At 48.4% G+C, this 18,250-nt stretch overlaps 1 protein-coding gene across 4 annotated transcripts in view; it reads left to right on the forward strand.

Annotated features, from left to right (window-relative positions):
• FARP2 (FERM, ARH/RhoGEF and pleckstrin domain protein 2) overlaps positions 1–17,236 on the forward strand; it is an 80,542-nt gene extending 63,306 nt beyond the window's left edge. The window contains exons 15-26 of one of the 4 annotated variants that reach the window (XM_068421028.1): positions 946–1,079; positions 2,509–2,590; positions 3,240–3,477; positions 5,119–5,249; positions 6,068–6,136; positions 6,547–6,636; positions 7,329–7,411; positions 10,680–10,798; positions 11,492–11,655; positions 13,931–14,038; positions 14,774–14,925; positions 16,099–17,236. In XM_068421028.1, the coding sequence (XP_068277129.1) occupies positions 946–1,079; positions 2,509–2,590; positions 3,240–3,477; positions 5,119–5,249; positions 6,068–6,136; positions 6,547–6,636; positions 7,329–7,411; positions 10,680–10,798; positions 11,492–11,655; positions 13,931–14,038; positions 14,774–14,925; positions 16,099–16,189 (1,461 nt within the window). In that variant the 3' untranslated portion in view covers positions 16,190–17,236. Of the gene's footprint in view, positions 1–945; positions 1,080–2,508; positions 2,591–3,239; positions 3,478–5,118; positions 5,250–6,067; positions 6,137–6,546; positions 6,637–7,328; positions 7,412–10,679; positions 10,799–11,491; positions 11,656–12,944; positions 13,085–13,930; positions 14,039–14,773; positions 14,926–16,098 lie in introns of those variants that run through there. The other 3 variants (XM_068421029.1, XM_068421030.1, XM_068421031.1) reach the window with 3 other exon arrangements.
• The last annotated feature ends 1,014 nt before the right edge of the window (positions 17,237–18,250 follow it).

The raw sequence follows: 18,250 nt of genomic DNA on the forward strand, positions 1-18,250 counted from the left end.
GCTTTCTGGGCTGCCAGCGCACGTTGCCAGCTCATGGTGAGCTTCTCATCAACCGTCACCCCGAAGTCCTTCTCCTCAGGGCTGCTCTCAATCCATTCTCCACCCAGCCTGGATTTGTGCTTGGGATCGCTCCGACCCACGTGCAGGACCTTGCACTTGGCCTTGTTGAACTTCATGTAGTTCGCGCAGGCCCAGCTCTTGAGCCTGTCAAGGTTCCTCTGGATGGCATCCCTTCTCTCCAGCGTGTTGACTGCATCACACACCTTGGTGTCATCGGCAAACTTGCTGAGGATGCACTCAGTCCCCCTGTCCATGTCGCCAACACAGATGTTAAACAGGACTGGTCCCAATACCGACCCCTGAGGAACGCCACTGGTCACTGGTCTCCACTGGGACATCAAGCAGTTGACCGTAACTCTTGGAGTGCGACCATCCAGCCCATGGAACATCTGGCACCTCAGAAATATTGTAATATTCACATCCCTGCCAGAAAGTGGGGAACTGAAAGTGATAAAAAGTGCAGTACATGACATGCAACAAGATGTCTCCAGCTACTGGATAACTTGCACAGGGCTCCAGGTTCTAGGGAAGAGCAGTTGTATCTGCGTTGAAGTGAGAGCAGTGGTGTAACATCAGCTGCGGCAGCCCCTCGGTAACTGACTGTAATTTAGAGCCGTTACCAACCATCTCATCACTGCGTTAAGGAACACGCTTGTGCCCAGTACCAATAATAAGCCTCGTGTTTGTAATGTCTGGCAAGGAAAGGAATGACATCTCTTCATCTTTCCCAGATTACGTCTTCCCTAAATATTTCTCCTTCCTTCCTGCTCTTTCCCTGTGCACACACTTTCTCCCCCCACATTGCTACAGGAGCAGAAATTTTTATGCTAACGATTAATTTCTTAAATAGAAAAATTTTCTCATCATTTGTGATTTTTCCGGCAGTGGTTCCGCAGTGCAGTCATCAAGGAGAACGCTATGCCAGAGGGCCTGATGACACTACTCTTCTCTAACATAGACCCAATTTATGAGTTTCATCGAGGCTTTCTGAAAGAGATTGAGCAAAGGCTGGTGCTCTGGTAAGCGTTAAAGGTGCATGGGCAACGAGTGGGGGGACCTTTTCCTACATCCTCCTATCAAAACCATACTTAATCTATATATGAACTGGTATTTCTTCTTAAATAGAATTAAGGAAAAAGTATTTTCATAAATTACAGTTCTAAAAAAAATGACATTTTGAGAGTCCATTTTTCAAGCACTACCTTGTACATAATAGAAATAGAAAGATGTTGAGGTGTTGGACCGAGTCCAGAGGAGGGTGACCAAGCTGGTGAAGGGTCTGGAGGGTCTGACCTATGAGGAATGGCTGAGGGAGCTGGGGGTGTTTAGCCTGGAGAAGAGGAGGCTCAGAGGTGACCTTAGTGCAGTCTACAACTACCTGAAGGGAGGTTGTAGTGGGGTGGGAGTTGGCCTCTTCTCCCAGGCAACCAGCGATAGGTCAAGAGGACACAGCCTCAAGCTTCGCCAGGGGAGGTTCAGGTTGGACATTAGGAAGCATTTCTTCTCAGCAAGGGTCATTAGCCATTGGAAGGGGCTGCCCACGGAGGTGGTGGAGTCACCATCTCTGGATGTGTTTAAGAAAAGACTGGACATGGCACTTAGTGCCCTGGTCTAGTTGCCATGGTGGTGTCAGGGCAATGGTTGGAGTCGACGATCCCAGAGGGCTCTTCCAACCTGGTTGATTCTGTGATTCTGTAATATCCTGTAGTCGTATGAGTTGTACACCAGGCCAAGGTTTTTGTAATCACAGAATCATTTAGGCTGGAAAAGACCTTTAAGATCATCGAGTCCAACTGTTAATATAACCTGGTGTTGTCTCTATGGCCTTAGAAAAGAGAAGGAACACAAGGTCAAAAAGATAATGTGTGTCTTTTTCAACACCTTCCAGTTAGTGAATCTCCAGGTCAAAATCTAGGAAACACTTTTTGGTAATTGAGGTTGGAGCTCCGTCCTTGCAGCACAACTTATCTCAAAGAGCGTGTCGTTGGTCTTTTAACCTTTGCATTACTTTCTCCTGACCCGAGATGTAACATCTGAGGATGTAATTACCATGCAAAGGAGGTGGTCAATGTAAACGATGTACGAACACAAAGAAATTCAGAAATTCAGGTGGGATCATGTTATGATGTTTATTCAGAACTCTGAGAGGTTGAACTCCCAAATAGTCTTTCACACAGATTCGTTTCTATTCCTTTCGGCTTCTGTATTTCCTGTACCAAGTTTTCAAACCGAACAGTGAAATGGGAATGTCATGCAGCTAAAAATGGGTAGAGGGGGGATTAATGCCAGCACTGCTTCCCTTAATTTTACTAAAACAGTCCTTAAAATATACAGCTGCCCGGGCAGCGTTTCATAAAGGTTTGCTCTTGAAGTACAGGGCAGAAATTGGAATTTCTCCATCTCCCATGTCCTGCACCTTCTTATTTCATGTCCTTGTGTGCGTTTCAGGGAAGGAAGAACCAATGCTCACATGAAAGGAGATTATCAACGCATTGGAGATGTCATGCTCAGGAATATGCGTACTCTAAAGGTAAGTAAAGGATTCAAATAATGGAATCTCGGGGTTGTTGATTCATTTTTTCCTTTTGCCAAGGATGAGAGTTCAAGGTTCAGTATTTCCACAAAGCTTGAAGTGACTTGCAAACAGTTATTGCTGATAAACAAATCAAAAAGAAAACATAATAAGATATTTACAACAAGGCTTTGTACCACTGTTGCTTATTTAACCACCTACATTTACCTTGAGAAAAGGTTGGTTGTTTATTGGTTATCAGCAGAAGACAGAGAAAAATTATTTAATTAGTGTCACCATCTCTCCTATATTTGCACAACTCAAACTCTCCTCTGTGGAGGTTCTTTAATTCCAAAATATTCGATTTTTTAACTGCACAGTAGTTTCTTCTGAAAGGAACTTGCCTTTCTTTGGAGTAGAGTACTTTCATGGGACGGTTACACTCGTTTTTTTACACATATTTTTTTTTTAATGAAGCTGTTGAAACATATAATGTTGTTAATGTTATTTTTGTCAATATTTATGACAACATACGCAGTCTGGGCTTACATAGTCATGGTCAGAGACCAAAGTGCAGCAGGAAGTAGATGTTTTTTTCTTATTCATTCTGAAATCTATTAAAGACAGTTTTCCTTTGATCCAAGTCATTTTTTGTGCGATTCAACAGGAGTTTACCAGTTACCTGCAGAAGCATGATGAGGTCCTGACGGAACTGGAGAAAGCAACTAAACGCCTAAAGAAGCTGGAAATGGTTTATAAGGAGTTTGAGCTGCAGAAGGTTTGCTACCTGCCCCTCAACACGTTTCTGCTCAAACCAATCCAGAGACTGATGCACTACAAGCTGATCCTGGGGAGACTTTGCAAACACTACACGGCAGAGCACCGGGACTTCGCGGATTGCCGGAGTGAGTGAGCGCGCAGCTGTCTGCATGCGAGGCAGGAACCCATTCCCACGTCCATACGACATTTTGCCTGTACCCTGTGGGAGAAAACAAGCGTTCCATCTACAAATTCAGTGTAAACGCTTTTTCTCCATTCAGGACCTCTCTGAGTCTCACATGCAGCTCTGCAAAATGCACAGGAACTTTGATTTAGATGGCTGAAAACACAGCTTCTTCGTGAATAGTGTAATTTAAATATGGGGGGGGGACACACACGGACACACAGAATATACAATCACAGAATTGTTTGGTTGGGAAGGACCTTTAAGATCATCAAGTCCAACCGTTAACCCAGCCCTGCCAAGGCCACCACTAACCCATGGCCCTCAGCACCACATCTACACGGCTTTTCAATCCCTCCAGGGATGGGGACTCCACCACTGCCCTGGGCAGCCTGTGCCAGTGCTTGACAACCCTTTCGGTGAAGACATTGTCCCTGATCTCCAGTCTAAACCTCCCCTGGCACAACTTGAGGCCGTTTCCTCTCGTCCTATCACTTGTTACCTGAGAGAAGAGACCGACCCCACCTCGCTACACCCTCCTTTCAGGCAGTTGTAGAGAGTGAGAAGGTCTCCCCTCAGCCTCCTTTTCTCCAGGCTAAACACCCCCAGGTCCCTCAGCCGCTCCTCATCACACTTGTGCTCCAGACCCTTCACCAGCTCCGTTGCCCTTCTCTGGACTCGCTCCAGCACCTCAAGGTCTTTCTCATAGTGAGGGGCCCAAAACTGCACCCAGGATTCGAGGTGCGGCCTCACCAGTGCCGAGTACAGGGGGACGATCCCTGCCCTGGTCCTGCTGGCCACACTAGTGCCGATACAAGCCAGGATGCTGGTGGCCTTCTTGGCCACCTGGGCACACTGCTGGCTCATGTTCAGCTGCCACCGACCAACACCCCCAGGTCCTTTTCCCCCAGGCACTTTCCAGCCACTCTTCCCCCAGCCTGTAGCGGTGCGGGGGGTTGTTGTGCCCCAAGGGCAGGACCCGGCACTTGGCCACACTTACTATACCAGGTAGAACAGCAGAAAACTGGCAGGAGGCAGCTTAGTTAAAAAAAATGTTTAGCTTATGTTTTAAAATTAACTTTATTTTTCCTTAAGGTTTTCGGTACCAGGTTTCACTACTCTCCTGCCATGCTCTGGTGCAGGCTCCGAAGCTTTCTGCAATAGATGGAAAACTGCCAGTATATTAATAAAATTGCTAGCTTGTATAAATGCGAAAGATAACTTAGATGTAGACTCTTTGCATAGAGTGAATGCTGCTTCTGGCATTCCAGAAGGTGTTTTTCTCCTGGTAATCTTGATGGATCTTAATGTTGCAACCAAAGCTGGAAAATTAGTCCTCTTCTTGTCCCCTTTTTTAGCGGGGAAAAAAGTAGGTTTTCAAGGAACTCTTTGTCATTTAGAAGTAAAAATGTGACAAAAAAACCAGTTTGCTTTAACAAGTTGACAGTTGGACTAGATGATCATCGTGGGTCCCTTCCAACTGAACTGTTCTGTCCTGTTCTAAATCTGGCTGTACATTTCAGATCCGATTTCCCAGGGATGAAAACAGTGGCCTGGGTTTGCCTGCTCCGTTCTGATCCCCTCGGTGCCCTTTTCGTTACAGACGCGCTGAAGGAGGTCACAGAGATGACGTCGCAGCTGCAGCACAGTCTCATCCGCCTGGAGAACTTCCAGAAGCTGACAGAGCTGCAGCACGACTTGATTGGTATAGATAATCTCATGGCCCCCGGGAGGGTGAGTACCTGTGCTTGGTTTTTAGAGCCTTTATTGGTTTTATTGCCAAGGAAGGGCCTTTCAACCATGCGTTTGCCATCACTGCCTCTGTTTTATGGAACGACTGTGAAGGCTTTGTATAATTGTCTTCATGGTAGGTCCCATGGAGGTCTTGGTGATGTCCTAGGGAATAGATCACAAATGCTTCTGCGTAGACTCTGGCTACAGTTTGGTGTTTCCAGTACAGCAGATACTGGGTACGCTGGGGTACCCTGTGCTTGAGTGGGAACCGGTATGTCGTGTACTCGATAGGAAATCCGCTGCCAGCTCTGCTTGTGGCTGGCTGATGTGATCTCTGTGGACTGAGACTGCACGGAGGACATGGCGGTGGCGAGAGCCGCGTCACTGGGCGGAACTGGTATCGGTGACTCTGTTTTCCTAGGAGTTTGTCTCGTTCCTGCTTGGTTTTTTTGTTTCTTTGTTTTTGATAGATATACTGAGCATAAGCACAGGAGCATCGCACATGCTTTTGGGCTGCGATGGCAATCGCTGCGGTGGGATGTAAGTGCGATAGGGGAACTGCCGGTGTCTACCAGGAACTCTGCTCCTTTTCCTTCTCTTGCTTCACTGATTTAAACGCTGGCTGTAGCAAGGAGCTGATTCATGGTACAAACCAGAAGTAATAGTGTCATCTGGCGTTTAACGAATCAGTTAGTGATCATTGCTGGGCACCAATCAACATCTGCGTACTCTAGGATGGAAAAAAAAAAAAGAACCATTAAAATTCTCTGTGTTTGGGAAAGATCAAGCTTTGTCTAACTCTTTATTTTCCGCTGCAGGAGTTTATCCGGGAAGGTTGCCTGTACAAACTCACTAAGAAGGGTTTACAGCAGCGGATGTTCTTTCTGGTGGGTGTTGCTTCTGATTTTCATAAACCCAAAGTCTTCGGGATAGAGTAGTCCTGAACGTGTGTTTTCACGTGCTTGTGATGCAAATCGGCAATCGTAACTGAAAGCTCACTCTGAGGGGTTTTTAGATAGAGCATGACTGTGACAACACTGTTCAGCTTGGTTTTTGTGTCAGGAAATGTGCCTTTTCCTTAACGGCACATAGTTTTAACAGAATTTTAAAAATTAATTGTCTCTCTTGTAAGGAAATGAAAGAGGGGTTTTAAGGAGGCAAAAATTGACTGAGAAATGGCATTTTTTCATGCACCTACAGCGGCCTTTAAATAACAGATTTTTAAAAGAATGTCAAAAAATACTTGGCCCTACCTGCTGTCTTCAAATATTGATTGTCTTCTTCCTGCCTTTTCCAGTTCTCAGATATGTTACTGTACACAAGCAAAGGGGTTACAGGGACAAATCAGTTCAAAATTCACGGACATCTCCCTCTGCATGGCATGTTGGTAAGTGGGTCCAAGTTGCATCACGGTGTTAAGGAAATGACTTTGCCTTAAGGCAGGTTGAGGCAATTCCCTCAGGGCATGAGGACCAAAGCCGCAAGCTGCTCCCAGGCCAGTGACAGCAGCCTGAGGTGCTGCTGGCCATGGACTGGACCTTCACGTGCCCCAGCCTGTGTGTCAAAGACACTTGTCTGCAGGCGATAAGCTTATTCCTTCCATCACCTCAGCAGAACAGCTGGAGCACGCCCTCTTGACCATTCATTTTCACACCGATCTGGAAACACGGATTTGTCCTGTCCTCTGCACGCACCTAGGCATCAAATCAGCCCTCCTGCCTCCCCACCCCTCTCTTCTAATGGGACTGTTCTTTCTGTGTTTGATTTGCAGCTCATAGTGCTCGACCCACCGGTAAGTAATAAGCTGAATCCTGCTCAGAACCCTCCTTTTCTTGCCCTGTTGGATGTGGTGCTGTGCTGCTAGAGATGCGGCAGTAGAAACACACGATGTAGATTAGTGTATAGAGCCAAACTAGACTTGAAGTAGGTGGTATTCATAAAAGAATAGCTGTTTCACACTTATTGCAACCAGGTTGTAATCCTGTTGTGACTCAAATTCCTAGCTGGCCAAGGAGAGGACAGTTTTAGTGTTTATCAGTCACTGAGTAGTGATGAGAAAAACCTTTTCTTTTCCTGCAGGTGGAGGAGAGTGAGAACGAATGGGCCGTCCCACACTGCTTCACCATCTATTCAGCACAAAAAACCATAGTGGTGGCAGCAAGGTAACATTTGTTTGCCTCAATTGCCTGAAGGCTTGATAGATCCCTTCTCCAAAGAGTTACTGTTGGATTGTGCAGTGCAGAGCCAGGGCGGGGTATCACGCATCCTCTGGAAAGTATGATATCAAACCAAACACAGGACATTTCACAACTCCTTTATCAGTGCTGCATTTCAGAAGGAGTAGTTTATCTCATCGAATCACAGAATTGTTTTGGTTGGGAAGGACCTTTAAGATCATCAAGTCCAACCATTAACCCAGCACTGCCAAGGCCACCACTAACCCATGTCCCTCAGCACCACATCTACACGGCTTTTAAATCCCCCCAGGGATGGGGACTCCACCACTGCCCTGGGCAGCCTGTGCCAGTGCTTGACAACCCTTTCAGGGAAGGAATTTTTCCTGATCTCCAATCTAAATCTCATGGAACAGTGGGTTATTAAACACACAGCAGCAGCAACAACATTGCCCTTGTGTTGTTTTCTGAGTTGTGTTGTTAGCTGAGTTGCCAGTGTCATCCTTTAAACAACTGCTATAAAGCAGGAGACAAAACGACATCTAAACATACAACTATTTTAGAGACTGAAAAAAGAATTCAAATCCAGACCATGCAAATGGATGTAAGGAGGGGAGAGTTCCTGCATGGATCTGATAGAGGAAGCTGGGAAGGGAGAGGAAAAATTCAAGGCTGGCTGGGAGAGAAAACTGATCCCTTTTCAGTGTCACTTGTCCCTGTGCAGAGAGTTTGGTGTCTTTTTCTTTTGCTTTATATCTGAAATACACTTAGGATGTCTGCTACACCTGTTCTCTCAGGATCAGCTTTGGGAGGTTTTGTCCCTCTGCAGGTCCCCGAAAAGACAGCTGGGGTTGGGTATGCCAAGAATGCAGGATGGGAGCACTAAGTCTCAACCTTAAATTTATAGGGTTTTTTACTGCTAGATAGCTTGTTCTTGAAAAATAACCGTTACTGAACACTTGTAAAGCAGGTCTGTAGTGGCACAGGAGCCAATACTTGTAGTATGCAGACGTATTATCATAGAATCACAGACTGGTTTGGGTTGGAAGGGACCCTCAAGACCATCCAGTTCCAACCCCCTGCCACGGGCAGGGACACCTTCCACCAGACCAGGTTGCTCCAAGCCCCATCCAACCTGGCCTTGAACACTGCCAGGGAGGGGGCAGCCACAGCTTCTCTGGCCAACCTGGGCCAGGGTCTCACCACCCTTACAGCAAAGAATTTCTTCCTCAGATCTCATCTCAATCTCCCCTCTTTCAGTTTAAAACCGTTCCCTCTCATCCTGTCACTCCATGCCCTTGTAAAAAGCCCCTCTCCCGCGTTCCTGTAGCCCCTTCAGGTACTGGAAGGTGCTAGAAGGTCTCCCCGGAGCCTTCCCTTCTCCAGGCTGAACAGCCCCAACTCTCTCAGCCTGTCTCCAGAGCAGAGGTGCTCCAGCCCTCTGAGCATCTCCATGGCCTCCTCTGGACTCGCTCCAACAGCTCCGTGTCCTTCTTGTGTTGGGGGCCCCAGAGCTGGACGCAGCACTGCAGGGGGGGTCTCCCGAGAGCGGAGCAGAGGGGCAGAATCCCCTCCCTCGCCCTGCTGGCCACGCTGCTGGGGATGCAGCCCAGGACACGGGTGGCTTTCTGGGCTGCCAGCGCACGTTGCCGGCTCATGGTGAGCTTCTCATCACCCATCACCCCCAAGTCCTTCTCCTCAGGGCTGCTCTCAATCCATTCTCTGCCCAGCCTGGATTTGTGCTTGGGATTGCCCCGACCCACATGCAGGACCTTGCACTTGGCCTTTCTGAACTTCATGCAGTTCACACGGGCCCAGCTCTCAAGCCTGTCAAGATCCTTCTGGATGGTGTGGGAGGAAAACTTTTTTTTTCATTCCAGTGTAACACCTGAAAATGTCAATTATTTTTAAGATCAACCGTTTCTCAGCAGTTGCGAATCAAAAAGTGCTTAAAAGGGTCTTAAATTTGGAAAAATAAATACAATTTTTGCCTTGTGATAACTTAGAAGTAGCTCAAAGGTTGTTGGTTTTCTCATATTACCTCTCCCTGCCTATCAAAAAAAAAATTGCTGCTGGGCTTAGCCTATGAGTGGAATTTTCGGTCTAAATTAAAAACTTTCAGAAAAAAAGAGCTGGTTACCAAAAAAAGTCCCACAGCCCCTCCCAAGCAAACACAAGAGTGTGTAACTGTATATAGCACTTCAAACAACAGTTGTGCACACAGGGAATGTAGCCAGAGGTAAAAAAGAAATGCCAGGGCCGTGTCTAAAGGAAAACCTTACGCTGTTGCACACCGCTGGATATAGATATAGATATATATATAAGCTGTAAAGCTCTTACCCTGTAATCATGGGGTGAGCCGTGTACCCTGTAACGGGAACTACGTGGGGTGAAGGAATTCCTCGTCTTCCTGCACGCTGTGTTTTGTTTGCTTTAAATGTAAGGTAAATCCTATATCCCCTTTAAAAGATGTGCTGTCTTTGACGTTGCCTTTTACCCTTTGGAAACATCGTTTCCAGTATGGTCATACCCACCCCTCTCTAAAATGCTTTTTGGAGTGAAAACATGATTTCAGAGATCACATAATTCCTCTTCTGAGTCCGATACCTCTGGAGGGGGATATTATGTGGCCCTCTGGCTGTCTATTCATTCTCTTTGCTGTGAAGTCCCGGGTTTTAATGGTTGTTTTAATCTTGTTTCAAGGCTTGAATCATAGAATCACAGAGTGGTTTGGGTTGGAAGGGACCTTAAAGCCCATCCAGCTCCAATCCCCTGCCACGGGCAGGGACACCTTCCACCAGACCAGATTGCTCCAAGCCCCATCCAACCTGGCCTTGAACACTGCCAGGGAGGGGGCAACCACAGCTTCTCTGGGCAACCTGGGCCAGGGTCTCACCACCCTCACAGCAAAGAATTTCTTCCTCAGATCTCATCTCAATCTCCCCTCTTTCAGTTTAAAACCATTCCCCTTCGTCCTGTCACTCCATGCCCTTGTAAAAAGTCCTTCTCCAGCTTTCCTGTAGCCCTTCAGGTACTGGAAGGCTGGTTGAGGTTGAAAGTTGAGGTGAAGGCTGTAGGAGGTCAGATTCCTGTTAGGAAAGCTCATGCTTTGGAGGAATTTTTATGTTCTTTTTATTTATTTAATGGAAAGGGACTGCTCCTTGTACCGGGCAGTGACTTGTGCCTTCCTTCAGCACGCTCGCGCTGTCACAGCTCCGGGCTGGGGTGGTCTCCATTCGCGCCGTTTGTCTTGCAGTACCCGCCTGGAGATGGGGAAGTGGATGGAAGATCTAAACATGGCAATTGAAATGGCCAAGAAAGCTACTGAGAAATCTGACATGCTTCTGGAAAACTCTGTATGCAATCGCTCCAACAGTAAGTGGTGGTTCCTGCCTTCTTGAAAAGCATCAGCTGTCACGGCCTTTCCATTTCTCCTGTGGTGAATTTGATGACAGAAATGGACTATCTTTATAATTCATATGGTAACGGAGACTTATTGTGCTTTTGTTTTGTTTCAATCAAAAGAAATATGCGTGTCTTCCTAGACTGATGTTCCTGGTAGCTTTAAATGCAGCAGAGATGCTCCAGTTGCAGAATGGTTAATTTTATATGGTCCTCATTCATCTCTTACATAGATTTTTCTCAATTTAACCATGTAGTGTATTTTCTTGGCCAGAAATTTGGTGTCTTTGGAGATCAGCAATCTCTTTTATAGCCCAGCGTTCTTGCGCCTGTTTCTGGTGGTGTTATGGATGTGCTGAAACGTGTTATCCCTCCTTGGAGCACTTCTTCCCCTTCCTCATTAAGAATCGACTGAAGATGAAGTGTGGGGATTTTTGTTTGTTTGTTTTACGCAGTATTGAGTCAGCTGCCCCAAGCAGAGCTGAGTAATGAAAGCCAAAATGATCTGCTCGGAGTGGCCTTTAGGAGCTGTGTAACAAATTCAAGTTGACGTATTTTAAAACTGGACCATCGCAAGAGAAATCAGTTTTCCTCAGGAATCCCTGCTTCTCTTGCTCTTTGTATTGCACCCTTTTCTTAAACCGCTGCCGAATTCTCCTCCCCCAGGATCCTCTGATGAGGTCTCTCTAGAACAGGAGTCCGAAGATGACATACACTCTTCTCGTAGCTCCTTGGACAGGCAGAGCCACCACCGTGCCAACACAACCATGCACGTGTGCTGGTACCGCAACACGAGCGTCTCCATGACTGACCACAGTGTGGCTGTCGAGGTACCCGCGGGCGCAGCTCTCACCTCTCACTCTGTCCGTCCCGGCTCGCTCGCCCTGTGCTCCATCTCCCATTTCACCTCGGCAGCGTCTCCGCGGCCGCGGGGGAGCGTGGGCCCTCAGAAGGTCGCTGCATGCTTGCCCCTCTCTGTGCATGTCTACGTGTCCGCGTACACACGCTCCGCTCTCCTTGCAGCAGGGCAAAAGGCACTGAAGGAGGGAAATTTGAAAGGAAACCCAGGATATCCCAGAACTGACTTGTTCCTTTGGGTTTCCTCAGCCTTGCTGGAGGATAAGTTACCTCTCCATGACATTTTCCTTTAGCGGTTGGCTCTGCCATGCCGAGGTCTGGTTAGCTGCTGTACTGCACCTAGAGTTAAGAAGAGTGCTTTAAGTTCGGTGGGAATACGACTTCTCTGCCCTTCCCTCGCTGGCAGGGGTGAGCAGCAGGAATTAGAAAGTGCCATTTTACAGCAGTGTCGTGTTGTGCTGGACAGAGATGACTTATGTGCCTGCTGAGCTGCTGTTACTTTGGGTCTTACCGCTCGGCATGGCTTGGTGCAGCGCTGTTGGCACGTTTCGGTACTGAATCCTGCGGATTTGGAGACAGGGATCTGTTCAGCACTCCTTACCTAGAGTGTTCCTTGCACTGGCACTACGGGTTCACTTGAGGCAGCAGTTTGGCAAGGTCAGTTTGGTAGGACAACCTCTGGGAGGCTGGTGTGAAGACTTCCAGAAATGGGAAGGACCTTAAATACCATGAAGAGAAGAAGGAGGTCACTAACTAGCCAAAGAGCAATGGGGCAGGGTGCTGCATCCCTGTATTTGTACCTTCCTACCTGCCCTGCCCTGCTCTTAAGGCACTTTTTGTTTAATGGAAGGAGTTGCAAGTTGGGCACTGAAGCTCCTGGGTTTTTGTGATGTAGAGAGCGTATCAACCGGCTCCGTACAGGAAGCCCTATCCATGTTACCTTGGCTTAGGGTCCAGTGGTTGGGCACTTTAGCTGGCAAAGAAAGTGGTTTCTGTCGGAGGGGACAAGCCTGCCTTTCCCTGCTGATCCCTTGTGAAAGGCACCGTCTGCTCTGTACCCGGATAACGAGACTGCCCTGCTACAGGCTCTGGGATTAAACGTGTGAGTTCTTGCAGCTCCCTCTCGCTTTGATCTGTTCCATGTTCTAATACCATCATTTTTTTTCACAATCCATTTTCCTTTAACAGACGCCTTTCTTGCATCACTCCTCTTATGCTAACGTTCTGTTTTTCTCTTTCTCTCCCCCTTTTCTCTGCTCAGTTCTCTGCTCTCTTGCTGTTTCTCCAGAGCTTCCTCCTCGCTATTTGCTGGGCCAGGCCCAACGGCCCAACACAATCACCCATGTTTGTTGGTACCGGAACCAGAGCCTATCCCTGTCTGATTACCTGTGCATGATCCAGGTAAAAATACCTCTCAAAGTTCTGCGCTGGTGGGGAGTGAGCCATGGGATGCCAAGGAAAAGGGACTGCTGCCAAGTGAGCCCACGTGCGCTGGCGTGAGGATGCCCCAGCCAGCCAGCCGCAGGGTTGTAACCTTGCTTGTTGGTACAGGAATTCCTTCTGTTTCTGCTTCCCAAAATGGTTCTCTGTGTAGATCTGCTGTGTATCCTTTCTCTCTAATTACAAAGTCCATTTGCTGTCATTCCATGCCATAGGTTTCCTTATCCCGCTCGGTGACTCTGACTCCAAGGTGACAATGTCCCAACTTCCCTGCTTGCCACGCTGGGCTTGGCTTCATATAGCTGCCACATGTAGCTTGTCCACACCTCTGGCACCCTCTGTTTCCTCTTCTGCTTTATTTTCCTTCTCACACGGTGTGTTCTGTGGGGTTTTTCTGCACGTAAGAAAGGGTGGCTAAAGGGATGGACGCCCCTGGGGCTGTCACCGTTCCCCTGACCGCAGGCTGCAAATGAGAGCAGCGGCTGGAGGGTCAAGCCGGTGCAGCACCTCCTGCGCGCTGCCTGATGCTGCGCTGGGACTCGGCGAGTGCTTAAACGTGAAGGGGAACGTGCTGTTAGTGGAGAGAAGTCGCTGATTTATTCATAAGAAGATAGATGTGAATTAGGAAAGGTACCAAGTCGTTCAGTCACAGTGTGAAAGATCTGGGAGGCCTTTTACAACATGGGAGCGAGCGCAGGAGCCGTTATAGCAGGCAGCCTCAAGCCTTTTACCTGCTGCAGCCGTTGTCTTCTTCTGAAGGACAGTGACCTGCAGTTTCACAGTAGTTTTCCTTTCTTTCTGTGCTAGAACCAGCTCTCCGGATACTTGCTGAGGAAGTTCAAGAACAGCAACGGCTGGCAGAAACTGTGGGTTGTCTTCACCAACTTTTGCTTATTCTTCTACAAAACGCACCAGGTGAGCCAACGTAGCTGAGGGGACGGCGTTTGGGGTGTTGGGGGGCACCCGGAGGTCCCTGGCTGGCTGCTCTGGGGCAGCTCACTGCTATTTGAAGGAGAGCAACAAGTGGGAGAGGAGGCAGTTCGTAACAAAGCCGGTCTCTGTAAGGCCATGGGCCCTTCTAGTCGAATTTAATCAGGATTTCCAGTTCTCTTGGTGGTACTGGCCTTCTGTGGGTGAGGGGGAGAACGTCTCCTCAAGCAGTGACTGATGGAGGCGAGGGAAGCGGCAGCCTTGGTCAGTCTGTTTCTCTCCCTGCTGGGCTTAGGCAGAGTTAAGCAGGTGTCGGGGATCCTGGCGCTGCAGTGCAACCTGTGCCTTCTCATCTCACTAACCCAATACACTGTGTGTGTTTAATTCAGCCTTCTTGCCTTGAGGGCACGTTTCTTTTGGGTGGGATATTTTGACTTTCGTGTCAGATTTGTGCTTGGAGTTGCAGAGGGAGGGTGTGGAGAGAGAGGGGGGGAGCCCAGGAGGCAGCGACGGGCAGAAGCAAATAACTCTATAAAAAGGGGGGAAGGTTTCATTAAAAGCTGTCGGAGGTCTCACCAAAGAGGCTGTTCCTCCTCCCGTTCTCTCCTAAATACAAAGACCTTTGTGTTTTGTACAGTGCAAAAGAGGGAGTGTGTGCTGGGATGGGCTGTGTGGCAGGGGATACCTTGCACTAAGGGCTGGGCTGTCGGGCTCTTCCAGGACGATTATCCCTTGGCCAGTCTCCCGCTGCTCGGCTACGCAGTCAGCTCCCCGTTAGAGGCAGACGGCATTCAGAAGGATTACGTCTTCAAGCTGCAGTTCAAGTCCCATGTGTATTTCTTCAGGGCTGAGAGCAAATACACCTTTGAGAGGTAATTTTCCTGTTTTCTCTGTCTGTCTTGGTACATAACACACTGTTAACTCACTGGCTGATCATCCAGAGCCCTCTCTTTCCTCCGGACTACCTCCTAGTCCAAGTGACCTTACGGCACATTCTCAGTAATAAAGTTCCCTTCTGACGATGTTTGGTGCTCCCTCCTCTGCCAGAACCGTCCTCCTTGCCGGGGAGAGCTCGTGGTTACACCTGGAGCTGTAGGCTCTGCTCTGTCTCTGGGGCTTCCCTGGAGCTGGGGAGCAGTGGGGCTGGAAGGGCTGTGAGATGCTCAGCCCCGCTCGGCCTTGGGAGGCAGATTTCTAGGTTAATGAGGGTTCTGTTAAGAATACTTTTGGTTTTGTCCCCTCTTGATCTCTGGAAACAGGAGTTACAACACACGGCTGAGAGCAACAAGTGCTGCTTTTCCCTTTCCTGCTCTCTCTATAGTTGCATTTAGCAGTGCTGGTAGGGGCTCCCACACGTGCTCCAAAGTGAATCGTGTTTAAAATGCAGCACGTACAAAACTCTGCTGTTCTGTCAGCTGTTGAAAACCCTGGCATTGCGTTCTGCCGTGCAGGGTGGTGGTGGTTGGTTGGGAGCGTGCTTTTATTGAGGTGTCACGTACTTCCCCCTTCTTGGGGAAGCATCACACACTTGGGAGTGACGGACGGATCAGCTGCCCAGGAGAGCAGAGCTGTGCTCCTTCATCTGCTGGTCTCATGAAGTGATTTCAAGAAAAAATGTCTTGTTCACAATGGATGTTTGTCTTGCTTTTTTCACTGTTGCTTTACTTTCTTCCATACGAGCAAGTCTGTTGGGTAATTTATTGTAAGAAAAGCAATCTATTGACTAAGGACAATTCTTGTGAGCCTGTCCTCCTTGGTAAACACTTTTTGTACGCTTACAAGAGTGCGGTGTGCTCTCATAAGAGCTCTCTGGAGCATAAAGCACTGTAGAGCTGTGGCTTGGACAGGCAACCGTGTTCTGCAGTGTATTTACTGCATCTCAAACTATTCATTTGAAGAACTAATTTCCTAAAAGAATTGTAAAAGAAAGGTAGAAAATGGATGTTTTGTGAGGTTTGGTGAAAGGGGTGCAGCTCATAAGCGAAGGGCAAGACCACGCGCCTGTGAGCGAGGGGTTGAGCATTTCCCGTGTCCTTTCTTGGCAGGTGGATGGAGGTGATCAAGAGAGCCACCAGCTCTCCAGCCAGGTCGAGCCTGCTGCTGCCCAAGGACGAGAAGGACAGTCACACAGACTGAAGCGGGGCAGAGCTGGATCTCTGCTGTAACCATCAACAAAAGAGGCAGGTGGAAACAGAAGTCTGGGGAGTTGGTAAAGCAAAGAACCAGGAGGCTCAATTCCACCTGGGATGGAAAGCGGGAGCGAGGGAGTTGCAGATCCATTCCCAACGGAGGGAAGAGGGTCACGTCTGCTCCAGTTGAACCTACTTAGAGAGAACCTAACAGCCGCAGAGCTCCGGTGTGCGCGCATCGTGGAAGGGTTATTGTTCCGGTTGTACCTGTACAGTAACGCCCTTGCCTGCCCTGAAGGCAAACGCCACCTTGCTTTTACATTGTGACTGGATGGTCAGCACATGCAGGAGAAAAATAGCAGCTGTCAGTGGTGCAGCTGGTGCCGAGCTGCCGGTGCCAGGGCTCCCTGGCTCCCAGAAGTTCCCTGCCCCTGATGCTCGGCGTGGCTGGCTGTACAACCGCTGTCCTGCTGCTGTGACCTCAGCCTGCTGGCACGGTCAGACTGACGGGGGACCCACAGACGTGTCTGCTTAAACAGCTCATTTTGAACAGAAACTGCAGCGCTCGCAGAACAGCCCTGCTCTTTGGAAACTGCCGTGGCAGTGCTTTGCCAGGGGAAGGGGGAGGACTGAACCTCTGCTAAGCTGTTGAGCTTTCGGTATGTTGTGGGGTGGTACAGGTAGGGTGCATGGTTTTTCCTCTGAACTCTGCTGTGGCGCATGCTGAGAGGGTCAGTTGCTGTTCTCCTATCAGAACTCCAGTTTCTTTATCCTGTAGTAGGCGTTGCTTAAGGTATGGGATGGCAAACACACTCCCCACCCTGCTGTGGGTGATGTTTTCAAGGCATTTAAGCAATATTGGAGAACAAGCTTCTCTGAAAGTCACTGGTGCTTGTGCTTGTGTCACACAAAGGCTTCTGAAAATCCCTATTTTTACCTTTAAATTTGGGGTGGGATCCATCTTCTGCTTCTCATGAAGGTGTAAAAGTCACTGGATTCCAGATGGAGCATTAGTGTCTGCAGACTCTATTAAATCTCTGTATTACATCTGAAATGTTTGCGGTTTGTTCTGTTTTTGTAAAGCTGCCACCTTTGGTTGCCTCCACGGAAGGACTGAAACAAGCTCAGCGCCACAAGATGCTGTTGGACGTGGCTTTGATGGGCTCTAGGGACCCTGCTTTTATATTAGCTAGAGAAGTATTTGTGTACTAGAAGAAGGAACAATGAAGTAGTGTAGTGAAAGACAAAAGCAAGTGTTGGGTGTCGTGAGGATGGAGGAATGGGAACGCCCCTGGGAAAACAGGCAGTGCAGAGGCCAGCACGTGTGTACTCCGAGGTGGTTTCAGGTTATGGTCTAAACCACATGCGGGATGAGGACTTTTTCCCCCTGCAGAGGGATTTTTCCAGACTGCTTGCTTGGCATTTGCATCCTAGAGAAGAAGAGTGACTGCAGATCCAGCCTTCACTGCCACTGTCACAATGACCGTTGTCCCGTGTAAGTTAAATGTACTTAATTTATTAGCGTCTTCATTTTTTTCTTTTGAATTAACTGTTGTAGGTGTATACATGTGGATTGACTAGATGTGTTATAACGCAGCTGACCGTGACTGTTGAAAGTAAATAGCATCTTCATACAAAACTCTCTCAGCCTCTTATTCCTGAGCCTGCCATGCCCCTCCATGGCCACGCGGGTGGGAAGATGCTTTTCCTCAGGACTGAGAGAAGAGCTTTTACACCGTTGCTTAATGGGTCTTTGCCTTCGTGGTTTTCCAGGATGATAACTGACTGCTTCTTAGTCATGGTCACGTACTGGAGTCATTGAGCAGGAGCACTTTCCTTTTGCCCAAGAGCTCACCCATGCAATTACTGCCCTTTGCTGGTCTCCTGCGGGGAAGCTCCGCAGGAGCGAGTTGCAGAGAGGAGGAGCAGGGTCTGTCAGCAGCTGGGGCTCTCGGCACTTAACTCCAACCTTTAGTTGCACTTGCCTACTCTAGCGGGGCTTTCTAGCGCCAGGATTGGAAATACATGGTTTTTGGATTGTTCAAGTTAGTAGTTTTCCAAGACTCTG

Source organism: Nyctibius grandis, chromosome 32 (genome assembly GCF_013368605.1).
Source record: "Nyctibius grandis isolate bNycGra1 chromosome 32, bNycGra1.pri, whole genome shotgun sequence".
Classification (NCBI taxonomy): domain Eukaryota; kingdom Metazoa; phylum Chordata; class Aves; order Nyctibiiformes; family Nyctibiidae; genus Nyctibius; species Nyctibius grandis.